Here is a 27,357-nt window from a genome sequence, read left to right as displayed (position 1 = left end):
TTTCTTGGTGGGGTGGGACACCCTCAACCCCCTTAAAAAACGAAACAAAATTTAAATTTTTTTTAACTACAATTAAAAATGAGGGGGGCCTCCCCCCCAAAAAAAAAAATTCCACCCCCAAAAAAATTATTTTTACTTTAAAAAAATCTAAAATAAGAAATTGGGTTATCAAATTCGACTTCCCCCCCTCCTCAAGTGCCCCTACAGGCCTCTAGGTGGCGTAGCCGCTAGTAAACATTAAATGATCGTCATTTTTCTTTCAAGAGCCCTTTTTAGGTTTTGCTTTAAAAGATATTTCTATCATGAAAAGCTACACTTTATTTATATTATCAATCTTGTATTAAATTTAGAATTTTACACATTTGAAGCATGCCTTTATTGAAGCTGTCTAAATTTGAATTTGAATGTTCAGCATGCTTGAGTTTTCATTTGAGTTAGCCTAAAGTTTTCAACTCAAAGTCTCTTTCTTCTGTCAAAAGCGTCCGTTCGTCCGAAACGGATAGCTATTAGTTAATTTAGATGTTTCAATTTTAAAGTATAACTTTAAATCATACCAGAAAAATCAATTTTACCAGTACGATTTTTATCTTATTTATCATGTTGACCCACAAAAATATATCAAGAATAACCATCTTGTCTATTTTTTACTCCTCTTAAGTGAATGATATCTTTTTGTTCAAAAAAGCTTTGATTTTGTATTTGACTTTCTACTTTTCAAAAACCTTTTGTTAATTATTTACATGTTTTAGTGTGATTTTGTGAGCTATTTTATGAGATTCTAAAATAAAGAAAAATTATAGGAATAATATGTGTTTTTATTCTGATTAGAAATATTCAGTTAAAGCTTGTTTGTGATTATTCTAATATACCTTAGTCTATTAAACTACACATTCTAAGTCAAAGTTAAACTAGATAATTCAAAGCAGAATCAAAATAGTTAACTGCACTTGAATTTTAGATTTATTGAAGACTTCTCTTTCAAATGTCTTTTCCTAAATGTTTTTATAAGGTCTTTAAATAAATTTTCTATATAGGGAGTTTTTTTTATAATATAATAAAACAGTATAGCCTATAATCAATTTTTAATTACCGATTGTCCAGTTTTTTAATGTTGTTAGCCTCTTGGATCAAACATTTTTTTCTCGTTATCAACACCAAAGGTGTCCATTTTATATCTTTTAATATATAAACTTCGCCCCTAGCATCTAAGGTTATCTTATTTCTTTAAAGATAGATAAAATAACATAGTTGGGACATAGAAGAATAAATCGGATTAGTTATTAGCAAGATCATTATGAACAGACAAAAATATTTACTTTACATTATAAATTGTAATAGGATCTACTGCAGTTCACGGTAAAATATTGCTGGTAAGCAATATTTCCAAAAATCTATGAATTTTAAAGGATGCTAGCTGCCAAACGGCTGAATGTACAGATCATGCCCGCACACTGTTTTAAGCGGCATAAGAAGGCCTACAAATAATCTGGAATAGCCATAAATCAATAATGCATAATTATCTCGTAGTGCAGAGAAATGCGCGAAAAAGACCTATTTTATGCGTTTTTTTTCTTTAGTGAAGCTTTCCCTGTACATAATTGGATCTTGGCTATTCCAGATTATTTGTAGGCATTCTTCGATTTAGGAAATATTGCATACCAGCAATATTTTACCGTGAACTGCAGTAGATCCTTGTGATATAAATTATAAATTAATGAGAAAATAACTTATTTTTTATGATAACTTATGTCTTGTTCTTAAAAAATGTTAAATGTTTTGTTAAATTCAAACAGACATTAATTGGTTATAAATAAATCTAAATGTTTATTGATAGTGAAAAGTAAAATGATGTTTGTTTGAAGCTGAGGAAATACCCTTGAGATCTACTGGGAACATACACCCAAATGCTAGGGTGGGGTTAAACAATTTCTATCCTCAAACGCCTAAGAAAGGCTTCTCCTGTTTTATAAAAGTATACCCCACCTTTTTTTCTGAAGCAAAAACAAAACGCTTTCTAACATTTTGGGGTGAATCAATCATTAACCTATAAAAAGTGCAATTTTATTCATGAAATCCATTTAGTAATTTAGTAAGAGAAGAATATAAAAATATAGTCCTACATATATACAAACTTAGGAAATAGCTTTGCTACAGAAAAAATGTAAAATTATATTGCCATAAAATTCTTGGAATAAAATGAAGAATGTAATCAAATATCACAAAAGCAGTTCTATATCTTTTTATGTAAATTTTATGCAATATTCAAGCTATCTGCTCTTACAATATTGCAGACAAAAATATAAAAGATTAAAGCAATAAAAAAAATTCAAACTAATCACAAAAAGTAAAAAAAAAATGGGGGAAAACCTGTTACGAAAAAGGGGTAAATTTAAGTTTCTTAAATACCATATAAAACCAATAAATCGCTGATATGAATGTCCGTTTAGCTCATATTTAAAGAATCTGTAGAGTAATTCTTGAACTAGACCCCAAAGGGTTTGATAGTATTCAAACTATCAAATCATTTGATTTCACGACCTTTGTCTGAAAGACCTTACTGGGTATATAAAGGGGTTACGCCTATAAAGAAACAAAATATTTCTCGTCATCTAACGATTAATATCGCGCATTTGACAGTAATAGGAATAGGTACAATTTTAATGTCTTTACTTATGACACTGTCTTGGACAATTTTTATTTATAGTTTTCTGCTATTCTAATTTTGCTTGGTAAAGGAAACACTGTCCAAACGTTATGTGAGTTTAATTCAGGCCAGATATATTTCCACTGCAATCAAATAAATCAAAACTATAACCTCTTCTTATATTACATTTTTAAGAATTTTTTTCCATTTAAAATTTAACCAGAATGGCCTCACGTCGATTTTAAACATGTTGAGTTTAAAACTTTAAAACAATCATTGTTTTATGTGTTGTATTTATCCTATTCTTCAGATTTTTGGAAAAACGATTCCTATGACGTGAAGGTATAATGTTATTAGTGAAGCATTTTTTATAATCAAGTCCTAAAAATGTAAGTATATCCTGAAACAATACCCATTATCCAATATTTATGCAGTTTTGAAAAAAAATAATTACCATTTTGTGTTTATAATCATTATATCATGCTGATTCAGTTCTGACACTCTACAAGTGTTAATGTTGGTTTGCCGTATAGTTCTAGAGCATCGCTTTTATGGGTGAAGTCATATGCACTGCGTCTATAAAAAGTTGTCATCCTTGTTTAATAACGGAGATAGATAGAAGACAAGAAGATAAATCATGCGACTCTCCCATCATATAGAATGAAATTATTTTCATCACATTTTTAAGGGATTTTGACTTATATTTCAAAATTTTACAGTATTACTTAAAATGCAACAATTTATTATCATTTTTTACTGAAGTACATATTTTTAAATATGATATATACAAAATACACAATTGTAATTTATAAGTGATCGTTATATATAACTAAACTAGATTCAATTATTTCTAAATAAATGACATAAGTATGTATTTATATCTAAATTCTGTATTATTCTTTGATGACAGTTAAAATTCGATATTTATTATTTAACTGAATTTTGATAAAAATATGCATAATATTATAGCTTGAGAACTCAGCAAATCTACGACTTTCTTTTCTAAATAAACAAGAAATAATTTTTTTTTATTTTTTTTTATATGAAGTATCTCTTTATTTCATGAATTATATAAATCTTGTGCAAAGAGCTGTCATATTGGGTTGTCTAAGAAAGAATACTATTTAGTTTCTCAAGGTTTTTACAGCTACTATTTTGTTTATGCTTGTCATTATAAAATATCATATCTTCAATATACATTATTGCAGTAATTTAGTAGTTTGTTTTTAGGTTTAATAAATTTTGATTAAAATCTAGTCTTCCCTCACACCATTTAAACACATGTAAACTTATTCCAATAATCTATATATTAAATTTTAACTTGGTGGAGAAAAAAATTACAACCATTTATTTTTCACCATTGACAGTTTTTGTGTAAGTTGTCATCATAATTATAAACTTCAATTGAAAAGGGGGAGAGGGTTGTGATGCTGGTTAAAATCATTCTTCCCTAAAATAATTCTTAGCTATTATAAGAATATTCCTGGTTTGTTTGCTCCAAGGGACAGAAGTCCAAGGCATATAAAAAGAGATTAATTTAATGATTTTTATTTCATTATTTGTGGAAAAATTTTCTTTCAATACGATATAATTAAAAATGTTTAGTATGGCTTAGGATCAGTTCTGCCAAACTGAGAAGAATCTTCTATTCAACTTATGTTTGAAACAATATTAATTATATAATTATCATGGTACTGACAGAAAGACATCCTACCTTTTTTTACATCAGGATAATTTTGTTCAGTTGCAGAGTTTGTACCCCCTGTGCAAAATCTGGCAAAATCACTTTCAATCTACACTCAGTATGTTAGTGCAATCATTAAAAATAAGGATAAAAACACAGATAAAATTTGCTGTGCTTCCTTACTTTCAGGGGCTAAATAACAGTTGTTACCTATGTAAACAGTTTTAAAAGGATAATGGTACATCCTTGATAAAAATTATTTAATCCTTTGTAGGACCAGTAGAAAACCTTCGAAAAGACATACAATTGGAGAGAATTTTTACCCTCCAAATTCAAACATTTTTTCTTATTTAATTATTTAATTTGCGCAATGAATCACTTATATACTTAGTAATATTAGACTTCTTTCAAAGTTTATATAAAATTTAATTAAGGATTGGACCGAGAAATCTGAAGGGCAGGAAATTAAAGTTGACATATTTTATGGGATCCATCTATATCAGAGAAATATGGATATGTAAAATGTTAAATATTGCATTGTAAGGATAGCCTAGGATAGCAATTGAGGACGGGATATACCCCGAGTCTTATTTTAAAGTATCTATAAACTAAATCTTGCTTAAAAGTGTGCATAATTGTATGTACAATGGATCTTCAGACAACCAAACCATTGATTTGACAAACTTTGTCTGGAAGTCGATCAGTGCATGGTAAAGGTTGTGTCTGTCTGGGGCCAAGGCATTCCAATTACTCTAACTATTAATGTTACGCATCTGAAACTTTTTAAAAATATCTTTATTTATGATATTTTGCCACAGCTTCAGGTTTCAAATTGGTATGGGGTTAAAGACAGTAACGCCTAACAGACAACCAACTTTATGATTGTATGACCTTTGATTGAATGTCTGGGAACAGTCCCTTTCATGGCAATGGCCCTTAGCGAGCGATTCCTCATATTCTTAAAATGGCTTTTAATAGTTTATTTTAGGTTAGGTTAGGTTTTATTGGGTTAGGTGATTGTCCCGCAGGGTTAGAGCCCCTGGAAATAGGAAAAAAGCTACAGTGAAAATACGAAGAATCGCCCATTAAGGGGCATTGAAATGATAGGACTGTAACCGAATGTCCTTAAGTAAGACGAATGGTTAACGGACCCAACATGTAAAATCCTCAGACAGAAAAACTCAAGGCATCAAATTTTTAAATGTCCTTAATGTACATATTAATGATTTACGCCTGTTCATGGGCCGAATAATTTTCAAAATTTTCTGCCTATTGATGTATGTTACTAACATAGCAACATAGTATAGAATGAAGTTTGATAATAATCAGCAAAAATTCTTATAAAGCCAAATTGATAAAAAAAAACACGTATTACAGTTTCATAAATGTGGTAACTGCAATACCTTCCTGTATTTATGTAAATCATTCTTTTGATATTTTTAAAATATGAGTTAAAATGTACATTACTTGCCCCCTGCTTCTTTTCCAATTTTCAATTTTACCTCCAGTAACCACACAAATACAGACATGTAATTAAAAAGAATTTATTTTATTTAAAGCTTAGTAACATATTTAAGATCCTGTCTTATTTTGGTGAAACTAAACCTATGTAAAATATTTCACTTGTTGTTGTCATTGTCCTTTATGTTCAGCATTTAGGTATTATTTAAATAATACATATGAGGACCAATGTATCTATTTCTGTCACACAAGCATCCAATTGATTGCACGGCCTTTATCAATGAAAATTGCAGCACATGAAAATATTTTTATTTCTCAACTGCAATTTGAGTTAGAAAAGCAAACATTTATTGGAAAGATTCCGTTAACCATGATAATGGTAAAGTTTTTGTGTTTTTATTTCTATTTCTTCCAAAAGTGGTTAAAGTTGTTTTCAGTATGGCCACAAAACAGATAATTATCTGTTGGATTAAAACTGGTTCTCAGCCAAGCTGCAAAAATCATGCACAGCATTGTATTACATTCCACAAATAATTAAAAGAATTATCAAATTAAAAATAGTATTTTTTGCTCGGGACTTCTTCCACTCAGAGCTAACAAAACTGGTTTCAATCTTTTATTTTATCACTTTAAATCCGCGTAAACCTGTCTATAATGCGATGCAAAAAATTCTTATATATCACTCTACCCCTGAGTAACCCTTCCATGTTCGTATTTGAAATATTACAGTCAATGTTGACGTTTTGCATATTAAATCTTTTACATCATTTTATATCAAACATTAAAGAATTTAGAGCAGAACAAAGAAGATCATATCCAAAAACAGCATAAGCATGATTTCAGTCTTAGTACTTCTATTGAAAGTTCTTCTTTTAGGAGATTTATAGAAGTTTTGTAAATTTACTTTCATTGTTTTCTCTTTTTTTTTCTTTTTAAGAATAGTCAATGTAATAGGCGTTAAATTGGTGAAAATTCTCAATTATGATAAAATTATTGGAACAAAAGTTTAAACACCACTTCTATATATCTAACAAAATTATATATGCTAACAATGTAATAGTTTTTGAGCCAACGCATATGATAAAACATATAGTACCAGTGTAATTTACAGCTCATTGTCCCATCCCTCCCGCATATAATGTAAAGAATGTTTACTTGTGGTGTCATGTATTAAAAAAACATTTTTAAAAGCGCAAAAAAACATTTAAACTAAAAATTGTTAGAATGAGAAATAAAACATTTGTTCTAAATGTTAAACATGGAGCAATTTGGCATGGCCATATTCCCATTAGCTTTAACACAGTCCAAATATTAGACTCATATCTATTAGACCAATCATAATAGCCAAGTTCATGTTGTTGAATGATTTAAATGTAGCAAAGTATAAAGAAATATAAGAAACATTTTTTAAAGGCAAAGTATGTAGCGGGACAAAATGTCTCATAAATCAGCTTTTTGACGTCATAAAAATGTTGTAGATGAGAGGAGAAAACCCTTAAAAAGGAGATGGATAATCCCTCATTTATATGACGTCACATGGTTGATTTGTGAGACATTTTGTCCTGCTACCAAAGTAGCTTGTTTCGGTACTTTGGGCCGAATATCTCGGTACTTAGGCCTACGTGGCCGTCTACGAGATCTTAAGTGCATGAAGCACAATCATCCTCACTACTTCCAATGAATAAGGCACTGATGCAGTTACAAATAGTGTATTTACACCATGAAACGGTGGGATCTAAAAAGATAATAACAAAATTAATACAAAATATTAAAAATGTTTCAACGAATAAGAAAACGTGCATATTTTTTAATAGAAACTGATAAATTTCAAACAGAATCATTTTAAAATATATAAAATTATTCGTAGGTAAAAATAAGTCAATGATTTGGTCTATTTTAATGAAAAAATAAAGAAATCAATTTGCTATATCTTAAACCAAAAAAATCACTCTATTCTTCAAAATTCAAAGGTTAAAAAGAAAGAATACTCACCAGTCTTAATTCATATCAAGCCAGGAAGTATTTAGAGGTAAAAAATCACACAGCAAACCACGCATTTTATTACAAAACATGATTTTTCGTCACATAACATGTGCCGTGCTGAGGGCATCAAACAATACAAAGGAAGAAAGCGCATGGGGGCGCATACATATGGCTATGCCGCGCTTCATTGCTTAGATAATATGATTTCAAACTACAAAAGTCGTCTTCTGCTCATATTTCTAGTAAGGTTTAGGTGGGGTTCGATCCCGCAAGGAACACACTATATAGTACCAAGACACACCCGCCTGTGAACTGAGGAATCGAACACATCATTAACATTCTTTGCAATTTTGTGTGCAGACAGTGTCCACAAAAGTCAAAACTCATGACCACATAAATCACAAGAGTTTGAAAAATGGCCCTATGGCCTCAAATTCGCTCGTAAAAAACATTCACGAATATCCACAACAACTCAAACTGCCTCACTTACACATTATAAGCAGGAATAAAGGAATAGGAGAAAATGCATACATCATTGAAGACTTTCACATTTCCCATTCACGCACAACATTGGTGCCACATAGCCTCACAACTAAAACAAAAGAATTCAATTTTGAATTTGCTTTTTGAATTAATTTGCTAGACCATAATTACGAAGGTACCCAAACATTCATCAGGTACCCAAAAGGGTTTTTTTTTTAAAAATAATATTTTATACGATAGAATAAAATATCTTTAAATCTAAACATCAAAACTGTATCATAAAATCATCATAAGGTAAATCATCAAAATTAAATAGTTCAATCAGATCTTTTACTCAAAAGAAAGAAAGAAATAAATAAAATCAGAAAACTTCTTTTCAATCAAATCTTTTACTCAAAAAAGAAAGAAAGAAATAATAAAATTAGAAAAACTTCGTTTCAATCAAATCTTTTTACTCAAAAAAGAAAGAAAGAAATAATATAAAAGAGTACCTAATCTTTCATTAGGAGCTCATAATCAATCATAATAATAAAACGAATCCTTAATGCTAAAAATGAAATGCATTAAAATCATCGAAATAAATAAAGCATTCTTAAATCTAAGAACACACAAAATGACTGTATCAAATCATCAAAATAAAACTTCAAATAAAATCAAAAATGCATTTTTGCAATATGCAAATTTAAATTAAGCTCAGAAAAATGAAAAGGGCTTTAAAAATTGTTGACTTTACATTTTCTTATCAAAAAATTGGAACAAAACTTGCTCTTTGGTTACGTAGGTAATAAGCTTTTATCTACGAACTCTCTAAATCTTTGGCGTAATTGCTTTCCAACAGGATACAGTCAATACACACAAAATAATCATATTCAGTTCCGGCTGAATATTCAAACTACAAACATTTTAAAATAATTGCAAGAATCAATTATTTTATATGCCTGGCACAAGAATCCCTGCCTCCGGCTACCAAGTCGACAATTCTTTTCTTTGAGCTAGCTGTGGGCAGGGTTTCTGGCACCGGACTCAAACATCTTTAACATAAAAGTTAAAATTAATCAATAATAATTCATCAAATCAATTATCAAATTATTCATCAAATCTCTGCTTCAAGAAAATCAAAACAAATCAAAGTAAATCTGCTGTGTTCATGAAAATTAACTGCTTTTATTTTAGGTAAATCTTCAGAACGAAAAAAAATAACTTAAATATAATTAATATTAAATTATTTTGTAATGCATGTAAATATATGAAAAGAAAATATTTTAAAAATGATTAAATGTGTTTCATTCTTATTCTTATCAATATATCATATTTCATGTTGTCAAACAAGGAACGCGAAAATAATGCTTCGCGTCTAAAAAAATAAGTACCTAAGATTTTTTACGCGAAAAAATCCCAGGTCCCGATCAAATGAAATCCGTAAAAATAACTTATGTATTCGATTAGAAAACTTTAGTTTTTTGCTTCAAAAATAAAATCTTGAACTCATTTATAAGTTAAAACAAAATTGTATCAAAATTTGCGTTACTTATAAATTTTAAGAAATGGGTAATTTCTTTTTAAAAAAAATACTGCTTCAATTTTAATATCTGCGATAAAAATGAAGGTAAAGTTTTAATTTAAAATATGCATAGTTTATCTTAAATTAATTCTGTGATATTCATATAAAATAATAATCAATATTTTAATAATATCATACATCGTGTTCATTATTATAAATGCTTATCTCATAGAAATAGAGTTTACATTTTTTTAAACATGAACGAAAATATATGTACCTAGGAAAATAATTGCTATAAAATACTTTCTCAAGGTTTAAAATTGTCCGAAATCGCTAGGTACGTATATTACTACGAATCTCTGCTCTCGGAATGAAAAAAAATCTTTACGCGTGGATTAATAGGAATCCCAGCTCCCGGAGTGAAAGAACAACTTTTATACATGAATTGTTAAAAATCTCTGCCTCCGGAATGAAAGAAAATCTTTGATTTGCTTACAAATTTAAACAAATATCTTGATTTTTTGCGATAATCTTTTAAAATAATAATGAGGAATATTTTAAACATTATCATAATAACATTACATGTTGTGTTCTTTACTTTAATGCATTATTTCATATGAGAATCTGAGAAATAACATTTTTTAAGTAAACGTGAACCATGAAAAAAATACCTCGAAAAATAATTTGTAAAAAAAATCTATTTTTCTCAATTTAAAAATCTGCAAAAATCATTTGGTATTTAATACACACGAACTTTTGCTTTTCAAAATCATACTTAAAGAAACAAAATCTTTTACAATCTGCTTTAAAAGTTTAAACAGTTTTGTAGAATTTTTGTGCTTAAATATGAACAATAAAATTAGTTGAATAATGAATACTTATTCTTTACAGAACCCATTTTGGTTCCCTTCACAAGCCTAATATATAACTTGTAACATTTCTTCTCTTTAGGAGATCATTTTCACACATAAATGGTTTATGTCGTAGATTAGATGTGCAGGGATAGGTATTTCTGTCGGTACTTCCCTGGCCAGCTTGGCTACAAAAAATCCGCGGCTGGACTGCTTCAAAATGACCACCCTGTATCGAATACAAAGTGTCGGCGGCCATTATCACATGGCACTAATTTAATTGCACAAGAGAAATATTCTATAATTTTCTCTGCTGTGGAGACAGCCCTCAAAGCTGCTCCGCTTCCTCCAACCATCTTCAGCAGTTGGAAGCCTCTTCGGCAGTGATTATCAACACTACCAACCTCAATGTTGTCTGCAACAGCAACAACTTCAGTATTAACTGCAATACTATCAGCATCAGCGTCAACTGCAACAACTTCAACACTAGAATTGGCTGCAACTCTGACGACAGCAGCAACGGCTGGAACGTGAACATCATCATCAGGAACGGCCGCGGCGCTATCACCAACATCATGAGAATTGGTTACAACACAACCAACATCAGCATTGTGAACAACTACGGCAACACCCGCCGTAGCAATGTTATCAACAGCTACGGCAGTGCTCGCCCCAGCAGTGTTGTTAACGGCTGCATCTCTATCTATAACATCAGAATTGACTGCAACACAAACAACAGCATCAATAACAGCTTCACAAGCAGAACCAACAGGTTCATTATCAACAGCTACGGCAGTGCTCGCCCCAGCAGTGTTGTTAACGGCTGCATCTCTATCTACAACATCAGAATTGACTGCAACACAAACAACAGCATCAACAACAGCTACGGCAGTGCTCGCCGTAGCAGTGTTTTTCTTCTTAGAAGGCAAACAAGGCTTAACATTGGCCTTGGCCAATAAGTAAAACATACTGGCGATATCATCAACTAAAGTGCCAGGCGGTTTTACAAAACCATTTTGAATTATTGCGGCAGCTTTAGCCCATAGAAAAATGAACTCATCTCTACAGTTATATAGATCATCGCCTGCTATCTCCATCATGAATTTCAATGATTTAAGATCTTCGATAGCTTTGAGAGTCTTTTTCAGTTCACCATAATTTTTTTGCGCTGTAACAAGTTCGCTATATTGAGCCATAATGTCACTTTAACTTGCACTGATTACAATTATGGTTGGTAACATCTAAAGTTCATCAAATAAATCATTTCAGATCACCATAACTTTTTTGCGCTTTGACAAGTTCGCTATATTGAGCCATAATGTCACTTTAACTAGCACTGATTACAATTATGGTTGGTAACGTCTAGAGTTCATCAAATAAATCATTTCAGATCACCATAACTTTTTTGCGCTTTGACAAGTTCGCTATATTGAGCCATAATGTCACTTTAACTAGCACTGATTACAGTTATAGTCTGGTCTGGAGATTATTCAATAATCCAGCACATTAACAGTAACAACATCCAGTACAGCTTCTTCTTCGGCTGACAGACTTGATTACCGTTTCATTGTTTCGCTACTTTGGGCCGAATATCTCGGTACTTAGGCCTACGTGGCCGTCTACGAGATCTTAAGTGCATGAAGCACAATCATCCTCACTACTTCCAATGAATAAGGCACTGATGCAGTTACAAATAGTGTATTTACACCATGAAACGGTGGGATCTAAAAAGATAATAACAAAATTAATACAAAATATTAAAAATGTTTCAACGAATAAGAAAATGTGCATATTTTTTAATAGAAACTGATAAATTTCAAACAGAATCATTTTAAAATATATAAAATTATTCGTAGGTAAAAATAAGTCAATGATTTGGTCTATTTTAATGAAAAAATAAAGAAATCAATTTGCTATATCTTAAACCAAAAAAATCACTCTATTCTTCAAAATTCAAAGGTTAAAAAGAAAGAATACTCACCAGTCTTAATTCATATCAAGCCAGAAAGTATTTAGAGGTAAAAAATCACACAGCAAACCACGCATTTTATTACAAAACATGATTTTTCGTCACATAACATGTGCCGTGCTGAGGGCATCAAACAATACAAAGGAAGAAAGCGCATGGGGGCGCATACATATGGCTATGCCGTGCTTCATTGCTTAGATAATATGATTTCAAACTACAAAAGTCGTCTTCTGCTCATATTTCTAGTAAGGTTTAGGTGGGGTTCGATCCCGCAAGGAACACACTATATAGTACCAAGACAGTAGCTAACTATGCCAAAAGCCTAAAAATAAGAATGTAATTAAATATCTATAATGTGATCCATACATAATTTTTCTTTAAGAATATGAACTGGTTCTAATCTAGCGAAAATTAATTGAAGTCAGAGCCTTACTGGAATATACAACATTCCTATATTTTAGTTCTAATATATAACATCTCATTACCATTTACACAAGTAAAGAAAACAGGGATAGTCATTTTCGAATGTTTCATCCCATTTATTTTAGTTTTAAGTAATGTCATAAAACAGATCATACATTTCTGTTCTTGAAGTCATTTTGAAGTCATTCCCGACACAATTAAAAATATTTCTTTGAATAAATGTGTTTGGATATATTATGAGCAGTAAGTTATAAAGCTGTGTGAAAATCAATAAAAGTAGCATGACTCACCACAAAACAAACATGTGTAACCATTCATCCAGGTAGACAGCAGCATCTTGTGTTTCTGTAAAATTCACAAATACTTGGTCTATGATTTAATGTTGATCAATAAATTAAAACCCCAGAATAGGCTAAGACACTCTGGAACATATAAAAGCTTCATAGACAAATAAAAATGGCTAAATAGAATAAACAAAATAAAACACACATAAATATATTCTTATTATAAAAATAGATAAAATATATATTCTTGGTCTATGATCACTGGGTGCTATAATTAGCAGAAGAGTCCTCTCTTGGTCATTTAAGCTCGGCCTCTTCTTAATCCATGGATAGGGCACCCAGGTTGATACTTGGTCTATGAGCACTGTAAATCATACCTAGGTAAAACATAGGTTTTGGTCTGTTACTATCAAATCCTCACATTAATTACAGATTGTCTATTCTTGTGAGAACTTTTGGTTTTAAACTTAATTGTTGCTGTCGGTGAAATCACTAGGCTGAGCATACATTCTGCCTGTAGGCTTCAGCTCCCTCTTTCTACCTCCATACTCATAGAGGCCTTTAAGAAAGTTGTACTCACTAATGACTCTTTCAACTTGTGACTCTAGAACTTCAACCCTCCTCTTATAATACTCCAGATCCTTGACCATGGCATGTCTCTCTTCCTCACCTTTGTTGGCTACTCCCTTCCATAATCTTGAGGCTGTCTTCTCCTTTGACAGTTGCAAGCTTTAGTGGCTATCTCCTTCCTATACTGTAACACTAGCTCTTCATTGATTCTATTATATCTCTCATGGCTATTCTCTACGTCTGCTTCCTCAATAGCATCAATCACACTCTCATTACAATCTTCTAACATCTTGTCTTCCTCCTCGTCTTTTTCCTCTCCTTCCTCTCTAGCTTCACCACTTCCAAGTGTTAGTTTACTTGTGAGAATCTCCACCTCTCTATCCTCCTTTTCTCCTTCGTCTATTCCTTCATCCTCAGAGAAAACAATTAAGTCCTCTGTTGCCACTTCCTCATCCTCAATCTCCTCCTTAGCCTCGGCTTCACCCTCTGTCACCTCCTCCTTGGTCTGAACACCCCAAAAAGGGCGCTCTGAAGATTGATGAAGTTCTTCAAGATAATCATTGAGTGCTCTCTCTCTTTCTTCCTTTGTCCAGGGAGATGATCTGTAAATATCCCAGGACTGCCAGCCGTCTGGTCTCCTCTGGCTCCATGTCAGTCTTGTCCTCCTGTGTCCACCTGTGGATCTTGGTCTTCCTGTGAGGTTACGATCCTCCAATTCTTGCTTGTGATATTCATTGAATCTATACCCCTCAGTTTCAATAAGTGGTGGTGGAACCTTCATTTGGGTTAAGCTTGATCTGCGCCTGTTAGCATTGCCGTAAAAAGTGGTGTCCAGGGCAATAAGAATGTTATTCTTGATTTTTATCAGACATTCATAACTGGGGTTGATGCCTAAGCCCAACCCCAATTGGAACTCCACAAAGGAGGTTCCTCTCACTCTCAAGGTCTTGTTGGTCTCTGACACCCAGCACATTGCCATTTTGTGCATGTTGAGGGGAGGCATCCCTAGGGACTCATTGTACCACCTGAATTTCTCGTTCAATTCTCCCACCTTTTTCCAGACCACTGAACTATTAGGTATGAACAGGCAAGTCCCAAATACAAGCTTGTTCTTCTCCTGCTTTTTCACGGCATCCACTATTTCCTCCAGATACTTAGCTATCTTTTTATTCTCCAGAGCGCCAGCCCACTTTTGGTAGGCAAGAACGATTATGTTCTTGCTTTCAGTTTGGTCTCTAACACAATCTAGGATAACATCCGTACATGTGCGAATGTCGTAGTTTTTCAAGGAGATCCATTTGGCCCTTGTGACTGATTCATCCCAGATCCTATGGGGCATCATATAGCTTGCGAAAACATAATCTTTGGGTGGCATTGTTGGAGAAAAACTTGTTAAAAACTTTGTCTATTATCTGAAAAATGAAGATCAATATGAATATTGGTGTACAAGTATACTGTTTCACTTAAGGCATTGTAAAAAATTTTTCATGAAATTGTATTTTCGATTTTTTTTTTCTTTACTGCACAGGGGACAATATTTTAAACTTCTGTTTTGTGGACATGAAACTGGGAAGATTTGTTACTAATGGAAAAATTCAAACAGGAAAAATACAGCCGGGAGAAAATGAAAAAAAATTTCTGATGGTTTTGGACTGGAAATTTGCTTTGAAAATGTACTAACGTCACTTTTTCTACAAAAAAAAATTTTTGTTAACAATCGTTAACTGACTTCTTTAAAATATTCTTTCTTTAAGAATGATTCGCGCCTGCGGTGCTGAAAACTCTGGATTTGCTGCAATGCCGCGTAACATTTTTTCCGGGTTTGAAATGATCAAATTGTGCTCTCGTAATATGTTGCCAAATTTTCGTATACTTTCGGTACCAAAATATATTATTACTATTTGGATATATACAATTGTATTTATTTACATTGTGCGTTGTGTTATTTTTTTTTTTGATTGTTTGAACTAGTTGAGGATGATGTCCATGGTGTTTCTTGACATCATTCCCGTCTGAATCACATCCAGCAAAGGGTCCTTCTTGACCCCTTTCTTTGTCAATATGTCTGCCAACATGTCTTGTCCTTTTATCCATCTTACCTCCAGAATTCTTTTCTCCTCAATCATGTCCTTGATGATAGCAATATCAGCTCGTAGCATCCTTTCTTGTACTTCCAATTCTGAATAGACTGCATCTCTAGCTGACTTATTGTCAGTAATGGCTCTTACCTTGAGGTCAACTTCCCCATTCGTTATTGCTTTGATCTGTGTTTTTACACCAAGAGCTGCATCTAAGCCTAGTGACAGAACTTGTGTTTCAGCTCCTAGAGTACTGTGGACTTTTCTCTTTATCTTGTTCGCTTTCCATTCTATTACAGCTGCTTTTCCATTCTTGATATTTACCAGAAAAATGACATACCCTCCACAGCTGTCTGTGTTGTTGTTGAGATTGCGAAATGCAGCGTCTGTATACACCCATACTTGACAATCTTCTAGATTGTCAAGATTAGGAATCCTGATAGATACTTTGTTCTTTTTCATTCTTTGCATACAGCTCTGAGCTTCTTTGATCTTTTCAACTTTACCACCTTTGAAATTAGTAGAAAGATCTACACAATCATAAGCTAAATCAGGGCGTGTTGCCCTGACAGTCCAGTTCAGAATGCCAGTTATTTGTCTTAGTAATGTCAACTCATCCTGGTTCATTTCTCTTGATTTGTCTTTGATCATACTTGTATCGACCTTAGGGGGTTTGGCATCATCAACATATTTGTCTTGATCTATGGTAATTCCATTCTTGTCTTGCTTGAACATGAATCCAGTGTACATGAACTGCTTGGTTTCTTGCTTGCCAACTTTGAATATTCCTAGTACTTTAGGCATAATTTGATCAATGAACTCTTTTGTGCCAGCATAAAAGAAATCGTCCTCATGTATACCTACTAGACCAATTAACTTTCCATCCTTGATCATGTAAAAAAGACCTTTATCCAGAGGTGACTTTTTGAAACCTAGCTCTTTCAGCTTGTCTTGTACTCTCATATACCATTTGCGGCTAGCATCTTTAAGCCCATACAAACATTTGTTTAGTTTCATCAGCTTTCCTTCTAGATTTGCTTCCTTTGGGGGTTTAACAAAAACCTCTCTATCCATCTGACTTCCTTGTAAAAAGGCTGAAGATATGTCAGTTGTATATATTGCCCATCCTTCTGTAGCTGCTAAAGCTGAAATCAATCTGATTGACTGTTTTTGGACTGTTGGACTATCTGTCGGAAAATCTGTCTCTTCCTGGAATCCTCTGGCTGTCAGTCTTGCCCTTTTCTCTGTTCCTTTTTCTGTGAGAACCCAAGTTGTGGTTATTCTTTCTTGACCTATGTCATCTACTATCTCATAAGTGTTAAAAGCTTGTAGCTTATTGAGTTCATCATATTTTGCTTGCAAACATTCAGGTGAATTCCTTTGTTCAGCTGGAACCATTACGGCTAGAATTTCTTTACAGATCTTCAAAATAATTGGCTGGACCGATGTTGAATAATTTCAAAAACAAATTTCTTGGGCAAGTTTTAGGCTATATGACAATACCCAATTCCCCCCTTCCCCCAAACTTTACAAAATATACTTCTTTCTTACAAAAACCAATTATTTTTTTTAAAATCAAAACTAATTGTGAAGTGAACCCTCCAATTCCCTTCCCAACGTCTTTTTAAATACTATTTATATAAATCATTAAAATTGCATTTTAAAAGTTTTTAAAGGTAGGTACAGAATCAAATTCCTTAACAAGATCATAATTTGTTTTATTTTTCTAAAAATCTTCTATTTAAATATAAACTTTGTAAAAAGTTACAGAGAGCATTGAGCAAATGTGTGAATGTGTAAAAGCAATTAATTAGGTCATTAATTGGAGTAATTACATTAGCATACCAACACTAGTTCTTACAACTCTACATTGACGTAGCTTCTATTTAATTTTAGTCTGTAGGTATAATGTAGATATATTTATTGGCACATTCGGCATCCGTCTGTTTAATTGACTTAAATTATGTTTTTCTTAGTAACTATGATAGAGGTAAGTTTTTTTGTGAAGATTCATATAGGTTCAGAGATGGCTTTTGGTTGAAAGATAGTTTAAGAAGAATCATTGCTTTTAAAGAGTTCACCTCGAGTTCGTGTTTACCAGTTTTTAACCAGAGATAAAGTAGAAATGTATCGAGTTAATGAAAAAACATACATGAATAGTTTACAGAAAAGTTTTAAATTTTAACTTTATTTCTTTTTATGAATAGATAATAAAAGAAGATATCTTTTATTTACATCTTTATATCTACAAATACTAGGGAAGCGATGGATTGGACTGTAAACTGGTACCCAATGTTTAATAAACACGATATCTTATTCCTTAGCTCAAAAACTTTGGGTACTTATATTTAAGTTACATTGTTTGTTAGAAAACTAGTAATGACCGAACTTTTAAACAAATAATCCTCATAAGGAGTAATTCTGTTTATCATTCTTGGGATGTACATCAATTTCATCTATTTGTCTTACCCCTTAAGATTCCTGGCAAATACATATTCCTAGCAGCAATACAAGATTTATGGACCAATTTACTTGGAAAGTGAGAGAACAAATGGGATATTTTTCTTGTTGCTCCACCAAGGATATAATGGATAATCCAAGAAAATTTTACAATAATCTATTTTCCAGTGTGGCCTCGAAACCTTTTGATATCCAGTTGATTAGAACCTGTTCTCAGCCATACTGAAAAATCATGTATTATAATACAGACAAGTCTCTGCAAGTATTAAAATAAAAATCTTAAAATAAAAACATTTTTGTTATGCCATTGGTCCATTGGGACAAAACTAGTTTAAACATATACTTTTTCATTTCAATATCCGCGGAAAACTGAGAGACAGATAAATAAACATACAGACGGACCAAACCTTGTTATCCTTGTTAGATTTTCCAATAAAACCATTGACACTTATCAAAATGCAATAAACACTAAAAACACACATTCTGTAAAAATATAGAGAAAAAACACAATAACAATATAAATAATGCAGTTGTTTGTTTCCTCCTTGAAATATTTTTTTTAGCATTTTTATATACAATTAGGAATAGAGATTGTAAAAGGTATTGCTTTCTTAATTTTATAAAATAATCAGTAATAATATAAATTAATTTTCTTTAGAATGTTAGAGAATCCATAAATACTCCAACCTTTGCTATCTTGATATTTTGCTATGTGATCTGACTATGTATATAATGTTGAAAACACCAAGGTTTTGTGATTTTACACTTTTTTTCAAATAAACAAAGCATTCCTCTAAAAATGTTCTGTGTAGGCAATTAAAATTTAGAAAGAAGATATTCAATGCATCTAAAAAAATTTTATATGATAATTGAGTCATATATTTTATTGTCTATAATAGAAAGTAGTCTATTTGCCTAATATCATAAGCTTAAGCTCTTAGTAACCACTGAACTAGTTAGGTTGTGCTTCTCAGGAAACAGGAAATAACCCTACTGGTCCTGTAGTGGTTGGTTTCAAGCAATTTTTTCTGAAAAAAATTCCAACCACCCACCCCTCCCTCAAAAAAAAACATAAAAAGCAGTAGGTGAATTGTTTTTGTATACAAAAGTAAATGTTTAAACACTAGTAGAGCAATAAAAAATACTGTTAAATAAATAATTTTGTTTCGAATTTTCATTTGATTATTTTAATATACATATTACATGATAGTACTTTAAATTTTAATATTTAGATAAATCATAAAATTGTTTTATTTATTTGCTATATTCTCAGATTTCTTAATTGATTTAATACAACTAGAGTGGTGATAATTTCTCATATTAATTAAAAACCGATTAATATCCAGTTGATTAGAACTGGTCCTCATCTATACAAAATTGTCAAGAATCATAGTTATATATATCTAGTATTCTATGAATATAAAAATGTAAAATCATAAGATTAAAATAAAATTGGTTGTCTTATGGGGTGCCAGAGGCTTTTGTGGTGACTCCCTCAATCCCCTTAAAAACAAAACTTCTAAAACCATTTATTCAGAAAAAAATAAATTTTTTGGTCCAAAAATAAGTTTGATCAATAAGCAAAAGGAAAACTAGTCTGGTAGCTTTACCTATTAAACTCTCTTGGTAATAATTACTTTTAAATAATAATCTAATCCAGAAACTTTGTTTACTTTTATTCTGTTTGTCAAACAATTAAGTTATATTAATAACATGATGAAATTAATATTTTAATGCAAATAAAAGATGGAGATTTTAACATTAATTTTTATTATTGTTATGGATAACAGGTAAAAATAATGATTTTTTTATTTGGGACACAAAAATAAACTCTCGGATTTGAGGTATTTGTCTAGTTAAAAATATTTGTTATTTTAAATTCGTGGTCAAATTAATCTAATAGGTAAAATTAACATATTTTTGGTTGTATGCTTTGTAAGAAAAAAAGGTATTATCCTCTTAGAAATTTTTTTTCAATATTGAAAATTTGAGTACCCCCCCCCCCCCCACAACAGCGAACTATGAACTCTGGCCGCAGCGCTCGGCTCCCTAGCCTGCCTAGCCGCAGCGCTCGGCCCCCTTGCCTGCCTAGCCACAGCGCTCGGCTCCCTAGCCTAAAACCTAACCTTACCTAAAATATTTGTTCGTCGGTAGTCGGGGGGGAGGGGAGGGGGGGGGTACAAAATTGAAAAAAATTGAAAAAAAAAAATTCTTAGAGGATAACGCCGAAAAAAAAACTCAAAAAGGAAATATTGCTTACCTAAAAGTATTAAAAACAGTTGAATTTTGAATTTTTATCTAAATTTGAATCCAATTTTTGTTTAATTGACGTTTCTTAGATTTAGATAGACAAAGTTTAACATTCTATGATGATATTTTTAACAAATAATTTAAGTTGTGTGAAATATGGAATGGGATCAGAACCAACTGAACCATCTATTATGAAAAATATTGAAAAATCTTTGATAGGTAAAATGTTTTAAACCCTGTATCATTTATAACACTGGTTAATGGGGAATATAAAGTCTTCATTTCTAAAGAATATACTTTTTAAATATACTCAAAACCTGATCTTAATAAAAAGTTGAAATTTGCTGAATTTGTTACCAGTATTTAATAAATTAGGTACTATTACTCAACTTCTTTAAAATATTTCATTTTAAAAATAAATGAACTAAATTCCAGTGTCTTTTATTCTTAGATCAAGTAGAAGAAACTACAACACTTGGGAGTATTGATGTAGAAACTCTTGTAGCAACATTTAAAACTTCTCCTATGGAATCTATGTGAGTTCACTGATTATGCTAAAGTGTGGTTAATCTACTTTATTAAAAAAACTCATTTTTATTATTATAGAATAAATCATTTAGTTAAGTACTATATACAGAAGATACAAATTTTATTAAGATAAAATAAGAATTAATTATCATTATCTATAAGTAGTAAAATTTAGTATAATTGTAATTAGTATTAGATTTTCATTTATTCAGTCGTAACAGTAAAGGTTTAAGGACTCATCTATTGCCCTCTCACAGAACTATAACTCAAAATCTGAAGAAACCACCTCATCCAACAATGTTAACTCATACAAATAGAGGTCTACCCCAACCTAATAACAGAGGAATGCTTGAGGGTTTGGTGAATAAAGAATCTATAAACATGACAGATAAGAAAAGTTTACAAAATACAAATAGAAACAACAGAAAAAAAAGACCAAAGAAAAAACAATCAAAAAGATTAAATCAAAGAAAGAGTAGTAGGCCTGGTAAGAAAAAGCAATTAAACAAAAGATCAAAAGTTGCATCAAGTGAACCATTAGTTGATCAAAAAGATCAAATTAAAAAACAGTCAAATGATTTGGCAGATAATGAAGATAATCATTCTGAGTTAGGTCAAATGTCAAATAGATATGAAAACAATCTTATTAAAGATTTTTGGGAATCTTCTGAAAAAGAATCTAAAGAGGAAGCACACAATGAATTACATGACAACAGGAAAGACCTTATTTTTTTTAGAGAAAGTTTTAGTATAAGACATATACTATATTACAAAATCAATAATTATCATTTTTTGATAGATAAGGTTAATTTTTTAAAGGTATACCAAACCTAAAGCTAAAAGTTTATCCCTTGATGAGGAAGTAGCAAAGAAAATACTTTTTGATGCTGCTGCTACTATGATTAGTAGAGGCTTTGAGGCAATATCCAAAGAATTTGATATTCGTTCAAATGTGTTCATAGAAGGAAAAAACAATTATCTATATGGTGCTAACAAAAATATGGCAGAAGTAGATAAAGCAGATGAGGAATTGATAATTAAAGATGTACAAGGTGAATTACAAAACCTTACAAGCTTATCACCAGGACAGGATAAATTTAGTTATGATCCTGAAGCTCTAATGGCCAAGGTAACAGCAAGATTACTTGACAAATATTATCCTTTGGATAAACCTAGGCCTCAGGTATGAATGATTAATTCTATAAAAAGAAATAAACTTTTTATATTTTGATTGTTGCTTTTGATTATTTTTACTTATTGGCTTAGGGTTAGAAGGGAAAGGCTAATAAAAGCCCTCAGTTAAAGTTATTTGGAACTTAAACTAGTTGAGTGAAAAGAACAGTTTTTTTTCAAGGAAACAAAGTCTCAACTTTTTGTAATTTCTTTAAGATTCCATTAAAATGAGATGAGAAAACTTCAGGGGGGACCTTAAACACTTCTTAAATTTTTCAATTTTTATTGAAGTTTCATTTTTTATAAAATTGAAATTTAATCATTACCATAAATTCCTTTACAGAATGTAACATTGAAAAGTGTTTACTTTTGTACTCATATATGCAATAGAGCAAAATTTAAAACTTTTGGGTAAGTATATACATTATGATTTATGCATCAAATTTTAAACAATTTTTCCATTCATTTCATATGGAACTTAGGAAATCCTTATTTCTTTGTTAATACAACATAAAGTTTGTGTATTTTCTACTCGTTTTACCTTAAAAAACAGGTTTGGTCTCTAATAATATAAAAAAAAACAATTATTGTATTATATTGCAGAGCTGAACAAGTTCCAGAAGATTCTGAATATTTTCAAGAATATGATCTTAATAGATCAAAAACACATGCACCAAGTGAAATGATTAAATCACTTGATGAGGATTCAGTAAGAAGGATAATTTATACCACAGCTGAAAAAGTGATAGTACGTGGATATTTAGCACTTAATGATCTAAAACATAATTTTGATCCACAGGTTGATTTTACTTCATATGAAAGCACAAAATTCCACCCCAAACGGGATTTATATTATCTCAAGAAAAATCTAACAGATAATGAAAAAGAAGTTAAGAATATGATTATCAATGATGTCACTGAAGAAATGATTAGTCTTTACGAAAATGAAATCTCAAAAACTCATGAATATGAGCCTAATGAAATAATGGTCAAGTTAACAGCCAGAATTTTAGACAAATACTATCCGAAGGATAAACCAAGATCTCAGGTATTAATGATTAATTTTGCACTCTTTTTTGTCAGAATTGTAGTTTATTGTATACAGAAGGTATTTTATAGTGCCTTTATGAAACCAGCAATGGATCGATTTATTTTATCTTAATCTTAATGTATCATATTGAAATTTTATACCCCCTAATTGTGACTTATATAGCTTTATTCAGGTTCTGTGCTATTAGATATTAGATAGATCAGGTTCAGCTTTCAATAAAATTAAGTTTCCATCTCTTTAAGGAACCATGCAGCGCTCTTACTGCTGAAAGACTGCCATAAGTAGACAAAAACAATCAATTTATAGGAATCTTAAAATGACAGTCTTATAGCAGTCAAAGTGGAATATTTCCTTTCAGAACTTCCCATTATGGTAAAATCTGAAAATGTCACTGAGATGAAATACACTATTCCAATTTTAACACAATTTCTCATTCCAGAATGCAGCAATAAGTGGTATGAAATTTTGTTCTAACTGTTATGGTGCAAAATTTCGAAAATATGGGTAATTAAAGGCATAGTTTGTAGACAATTTTAACACATTAATCTAATTATTATCATGTAAGTAGTTAAAAGCAAGGTTATTCATTCAATTTTTTCTATCTTAGTGTTCTTTCCTTTTATGAAAATCTTAACTGTTTTACAGCCAACAAGAAACTGAAACTTTTTTGTTATTAAATTGTTGAATTTGATTAAATTATTTGTTTTTCTAATTGCATTTCTTTATCTTTAAAAGACAAGTATTTGCTGCAGGCTTCCTTTAGGAACCATTAAGTTGAACAATTGCGCTGTTTTATTCAACAAGTTTATTTATAAGTTTATTTGTAAAATCAATATGTGATATTTTTAATTTGCACATAAAACACTCATTTTATTTCTAAAAAATTAGAAAATCCATTATGTTAAACCCCTATTTTATCTCTAAGTATGTAATAGTTATTTCTCGTATCGTATTATAAACGGCTTTTCGCGGATATAGAATGTACAATTATAAGATTAAAACTAGTTTTTTAGCCCTGTGGTGCCGAAGGCCCCGGCTAAAAAATCTGGTTTTAATCTTATGATTGTACATTTCTATATTCGTAGAAATCTGGATATAATACGATGCTAGACATAGTTTTTTCGTATGGATGAGAACCGGTTCTTATCCACCGGATTCGAATGAATACGAGAAAAAACAATATCTAAATTTGTAGTGGAGAAGTACCAGATGATGCCTTTTATTTTAAAGAAGATACAAAAGATAAGGACAATTCTAATATTATTAAAGGTAAGGATTGTTAGCACCCAGAGAAGATATTCAGCTAATTTAAAATATAGTTCAATTTAAATTGTTTTTACCCTATTTTAAGAGGTATATCAAAAATACACTATAACACCAGTAGAACATACTGCAGAGCTAAAAATGAACATTTCATCTATCCAAATTCATTAAAAAATTTACTCTTTACAATATATACATGAATTAGCATACATCTGATTCAGAATTAACTAATAAGGAATCTTGAATTCTTTAAATTTCAGAAAGAAAGTTTTCAAAAAGTGACTTATTTCCAAGATAGTTATTTTGCAGTTTTCATTTAATTAAAATGAAAAGAATGAAAACTATACACATAAAAGATACATAATTTTTAAAAATAGCTTTTTATATCTTCTAAATTTTCATTGATATTGCAACTGCTTAAAGAAAAAAAATGGTGCCACAGCTCTAAAATTAATATTGATCTTGCTATGTAAATGTTTTCATAATGTTAAAGCCAAAAAAGAATCAAGGTAACATTAACACATGTACTACATAAATCATCTATAACATTTGTAAAAATGTAGGTTACAATAAATTCAAACAAATTTTTAATGTTTAGTTTTAATTCAAAATAAAAGAATGAAATACTTATTAGTTGGCTTATTAATTTTATCTTCGTGCTATTGTATTCCTTTTCATTCTAGTAAGTATCTTTATACTTTTTAGAGGCAAAGGAGAAAATAAGTGCCGACCCTAATAGTTATAATTTTGTAAGACATAGAGTTGCAATACTTTTGACTAAAATATGTACCTAAGAATATCTTAGTTTTTAAAATAGTAGGGGAGAGTAAAGATTCTTGAGTGACTCATTTGAATATGGTAAATTATGTCAAGTTTTACCTAAAAATGCTAAATATAAATATTTGTATGTATCAAAGAAATATTATCTAGCTTAACATCACACTTTGTCTTTTTAGATAATGGAGACCATGAGATAATACAAACTCAAGTCCCTGAGTCTCACCTTAAAGATTTTGATTTGAAACATGTTGATTTCCTACCACCACCACCTGCACAGCTGTGGACTGGTGAAGATTATTTTCAACTAGGTTATAATTTTTAAGTAGAATTTTATCGCAATATACCTAATTATAATGCATGACTAGATATTTTTTAATTGCTGAAATCCATATCATATAAAAAAATCATTAGAAAACCACATCTCAGCTGAAGAAAGAAGAAAATCTCAACTTCTGACTAAACTTTTGACTGGTGAATTTATCCATGATCCAAATGCTAGCCCTGCTTTGAAAATGATGAGCAGAATATTTTGGGAGAATGTGAGAGACCCAGGAAACAATTATTTACTTCGTTATCATATATTTATGTTTGGATTTGGCTTAACAAAAACTTGTTTATAAAACAAAGTCTTGAAAATTACAATCACTTTAGCCTATGAAACTTAAATTTATTAACATTGCCCTTTCCAAATATGATTACAGTGAAAGCACTTTATCCTTCAGTAAATATGTGAGGTCTAAATCACAATTCTTTTCACATAAGCATATGAAGTAAATTTTTAATGATACAGGAGGAGAGACTCAGTTTGGAAAAGAACCATTTTATGAAGAATAATTGGCGTTATCCTCTTAGAAATATTTTTTTTCAATTTTGAAATTTTTTATACCCACACTCCCTTCCCACCCCTCCACAGAATAAATATTTTAGGTTAGATAATAAGAGGATAATACTGAATAATTTTTATGCACATTTTATGTTTTTCAATAAATCTTATTTTATATTTACTTGTTTATATCTAGTGATTGAAATCAATTTAGTATTTTCTCTTTTTTACATTGAAAAAACATAACAAGGATGACAACATCCATAAAAGTGAAGCACTGAAACAGTAGGACAAACAGACATTAACAGTCAGAACTGATTAATCAGAATAAAAATGTATGTATAAGAGTCGAACCAAAATTGTAAGTAAATTTGTTGAAAAATTGCTTGATACAGAATAATGTTAATGGACATACTTACAGTTTTATTTGTTGTTAAAAAAGTAAAACAATCGACATGTTTAAAATGAACGTACGGATATTCTGATAATGATTATAGAGTTGGTACGCTTTCTAAATTGTACCTAACTACTAAAGGAATCACCATGCAAAGTTTGAAATCGATAGGACAATCCTAACATGCCTAAATTAACGAAAAAAGCTATCCGTTACGGACGGACGGACGTACAGACGGACCGACCCTAATTATAGAAAAGCTTTGCTTTTAAAAATGCGAAAATGTACAGGTTTTTTCAAGAGAAATGCGTTTTTAAAACCTTAATTATGCATAGAAAATGAAATAATTATATAAAGTGCTTTATATATTTAGAAAACCTATACTCGGATATTTATGTTTCAAATATATAAAAAATTTTTTTTGACAAATTATGTCTTAAAAACCAGTTTTTCCAAAGGCCTTTTTGAAGATTTGCGAATTTTAAGGTTGTGTAAAAAATACAGACATTTTTAAAATTTAAATTGCGCGGCTTTTATTAATAGTAGAAAAACGTTATGCATACCGTTAGAATCGTCATAAACTCTGGTATTTTTAAATAAAAGTACAATTTTTGTGCTATTTGTAGTTTAGGAGCTACATTGAAAAATGTGAGTAAGGTTCAGAAGTTTTAAGTAAGTTGTAACATTTTACCACGTAGCTCCTA

The 27,357-nt window shown here is 30.9% G+C and overlaps 1 protein-coding gene and 1 long non-coding RNA gene across 2 annotated transcripts; one reads left to right on the top strand and one right to left on the bottom strand.

The window, feature by feature from the left end:
- Positions 1-7,482: 7,482 nt before the first annotated feature.
- LOC145305211 (uncharacterized) lies at positions 7,483-12,758 on the bottom strand. The gene is made up of 2 exons (XM_080146784.1): positions 12,589-12,758; positions 7,483-12,331 (listed from the first exon to the last, which is right to left on the bottom strand). Exon 2 carries the CDS (start codon positions 11,801-11,803, stop codon positions 10,823-10,825), a length of 981 nt encoding a protein of 326 aa, XP_080002910.1. The 5' UTR covers positions 11,804-12,331; positions 12,589-12,758; the 3' UTR covers positions 7,483-10,822.
- Positions 12,759-24,578: 11,820 nt separating this feature from the next.
- Positions 24,579-25,990, top strand: LOC145306167 (uncharacterized). Its single transcript, XR_013874911.1, has 3 exons — positions 24,579-24,662; positions 25,613-25,744; positions 25,848-25,990. It is a non-coding gene; the product is annotated as an uncharacterized LOC145306167 (long non-coding RNA).
- Positions 25,991-27,357: the final 1,367 nt, after the last annotated feature.

Source organism: Acartia tonsa, chromosome 14 (assembly GCF_053477335.1).
Source record: "Acartia tonsa isolate MP-2025a chromosome 14, ASM5347733v1, whole genome shotgun sequence".
Taxonomy (NCBI): Eukaryota; Metazoa; Arthropoda; class Copepoda; order Calanoida; family Acartiidae; genus Acartia; species Acartia tonsa.
Note: the sequence above shows the minus strand (reverse complement) of the source record. Positions and strands in the feature narration are given on the sequence as shown.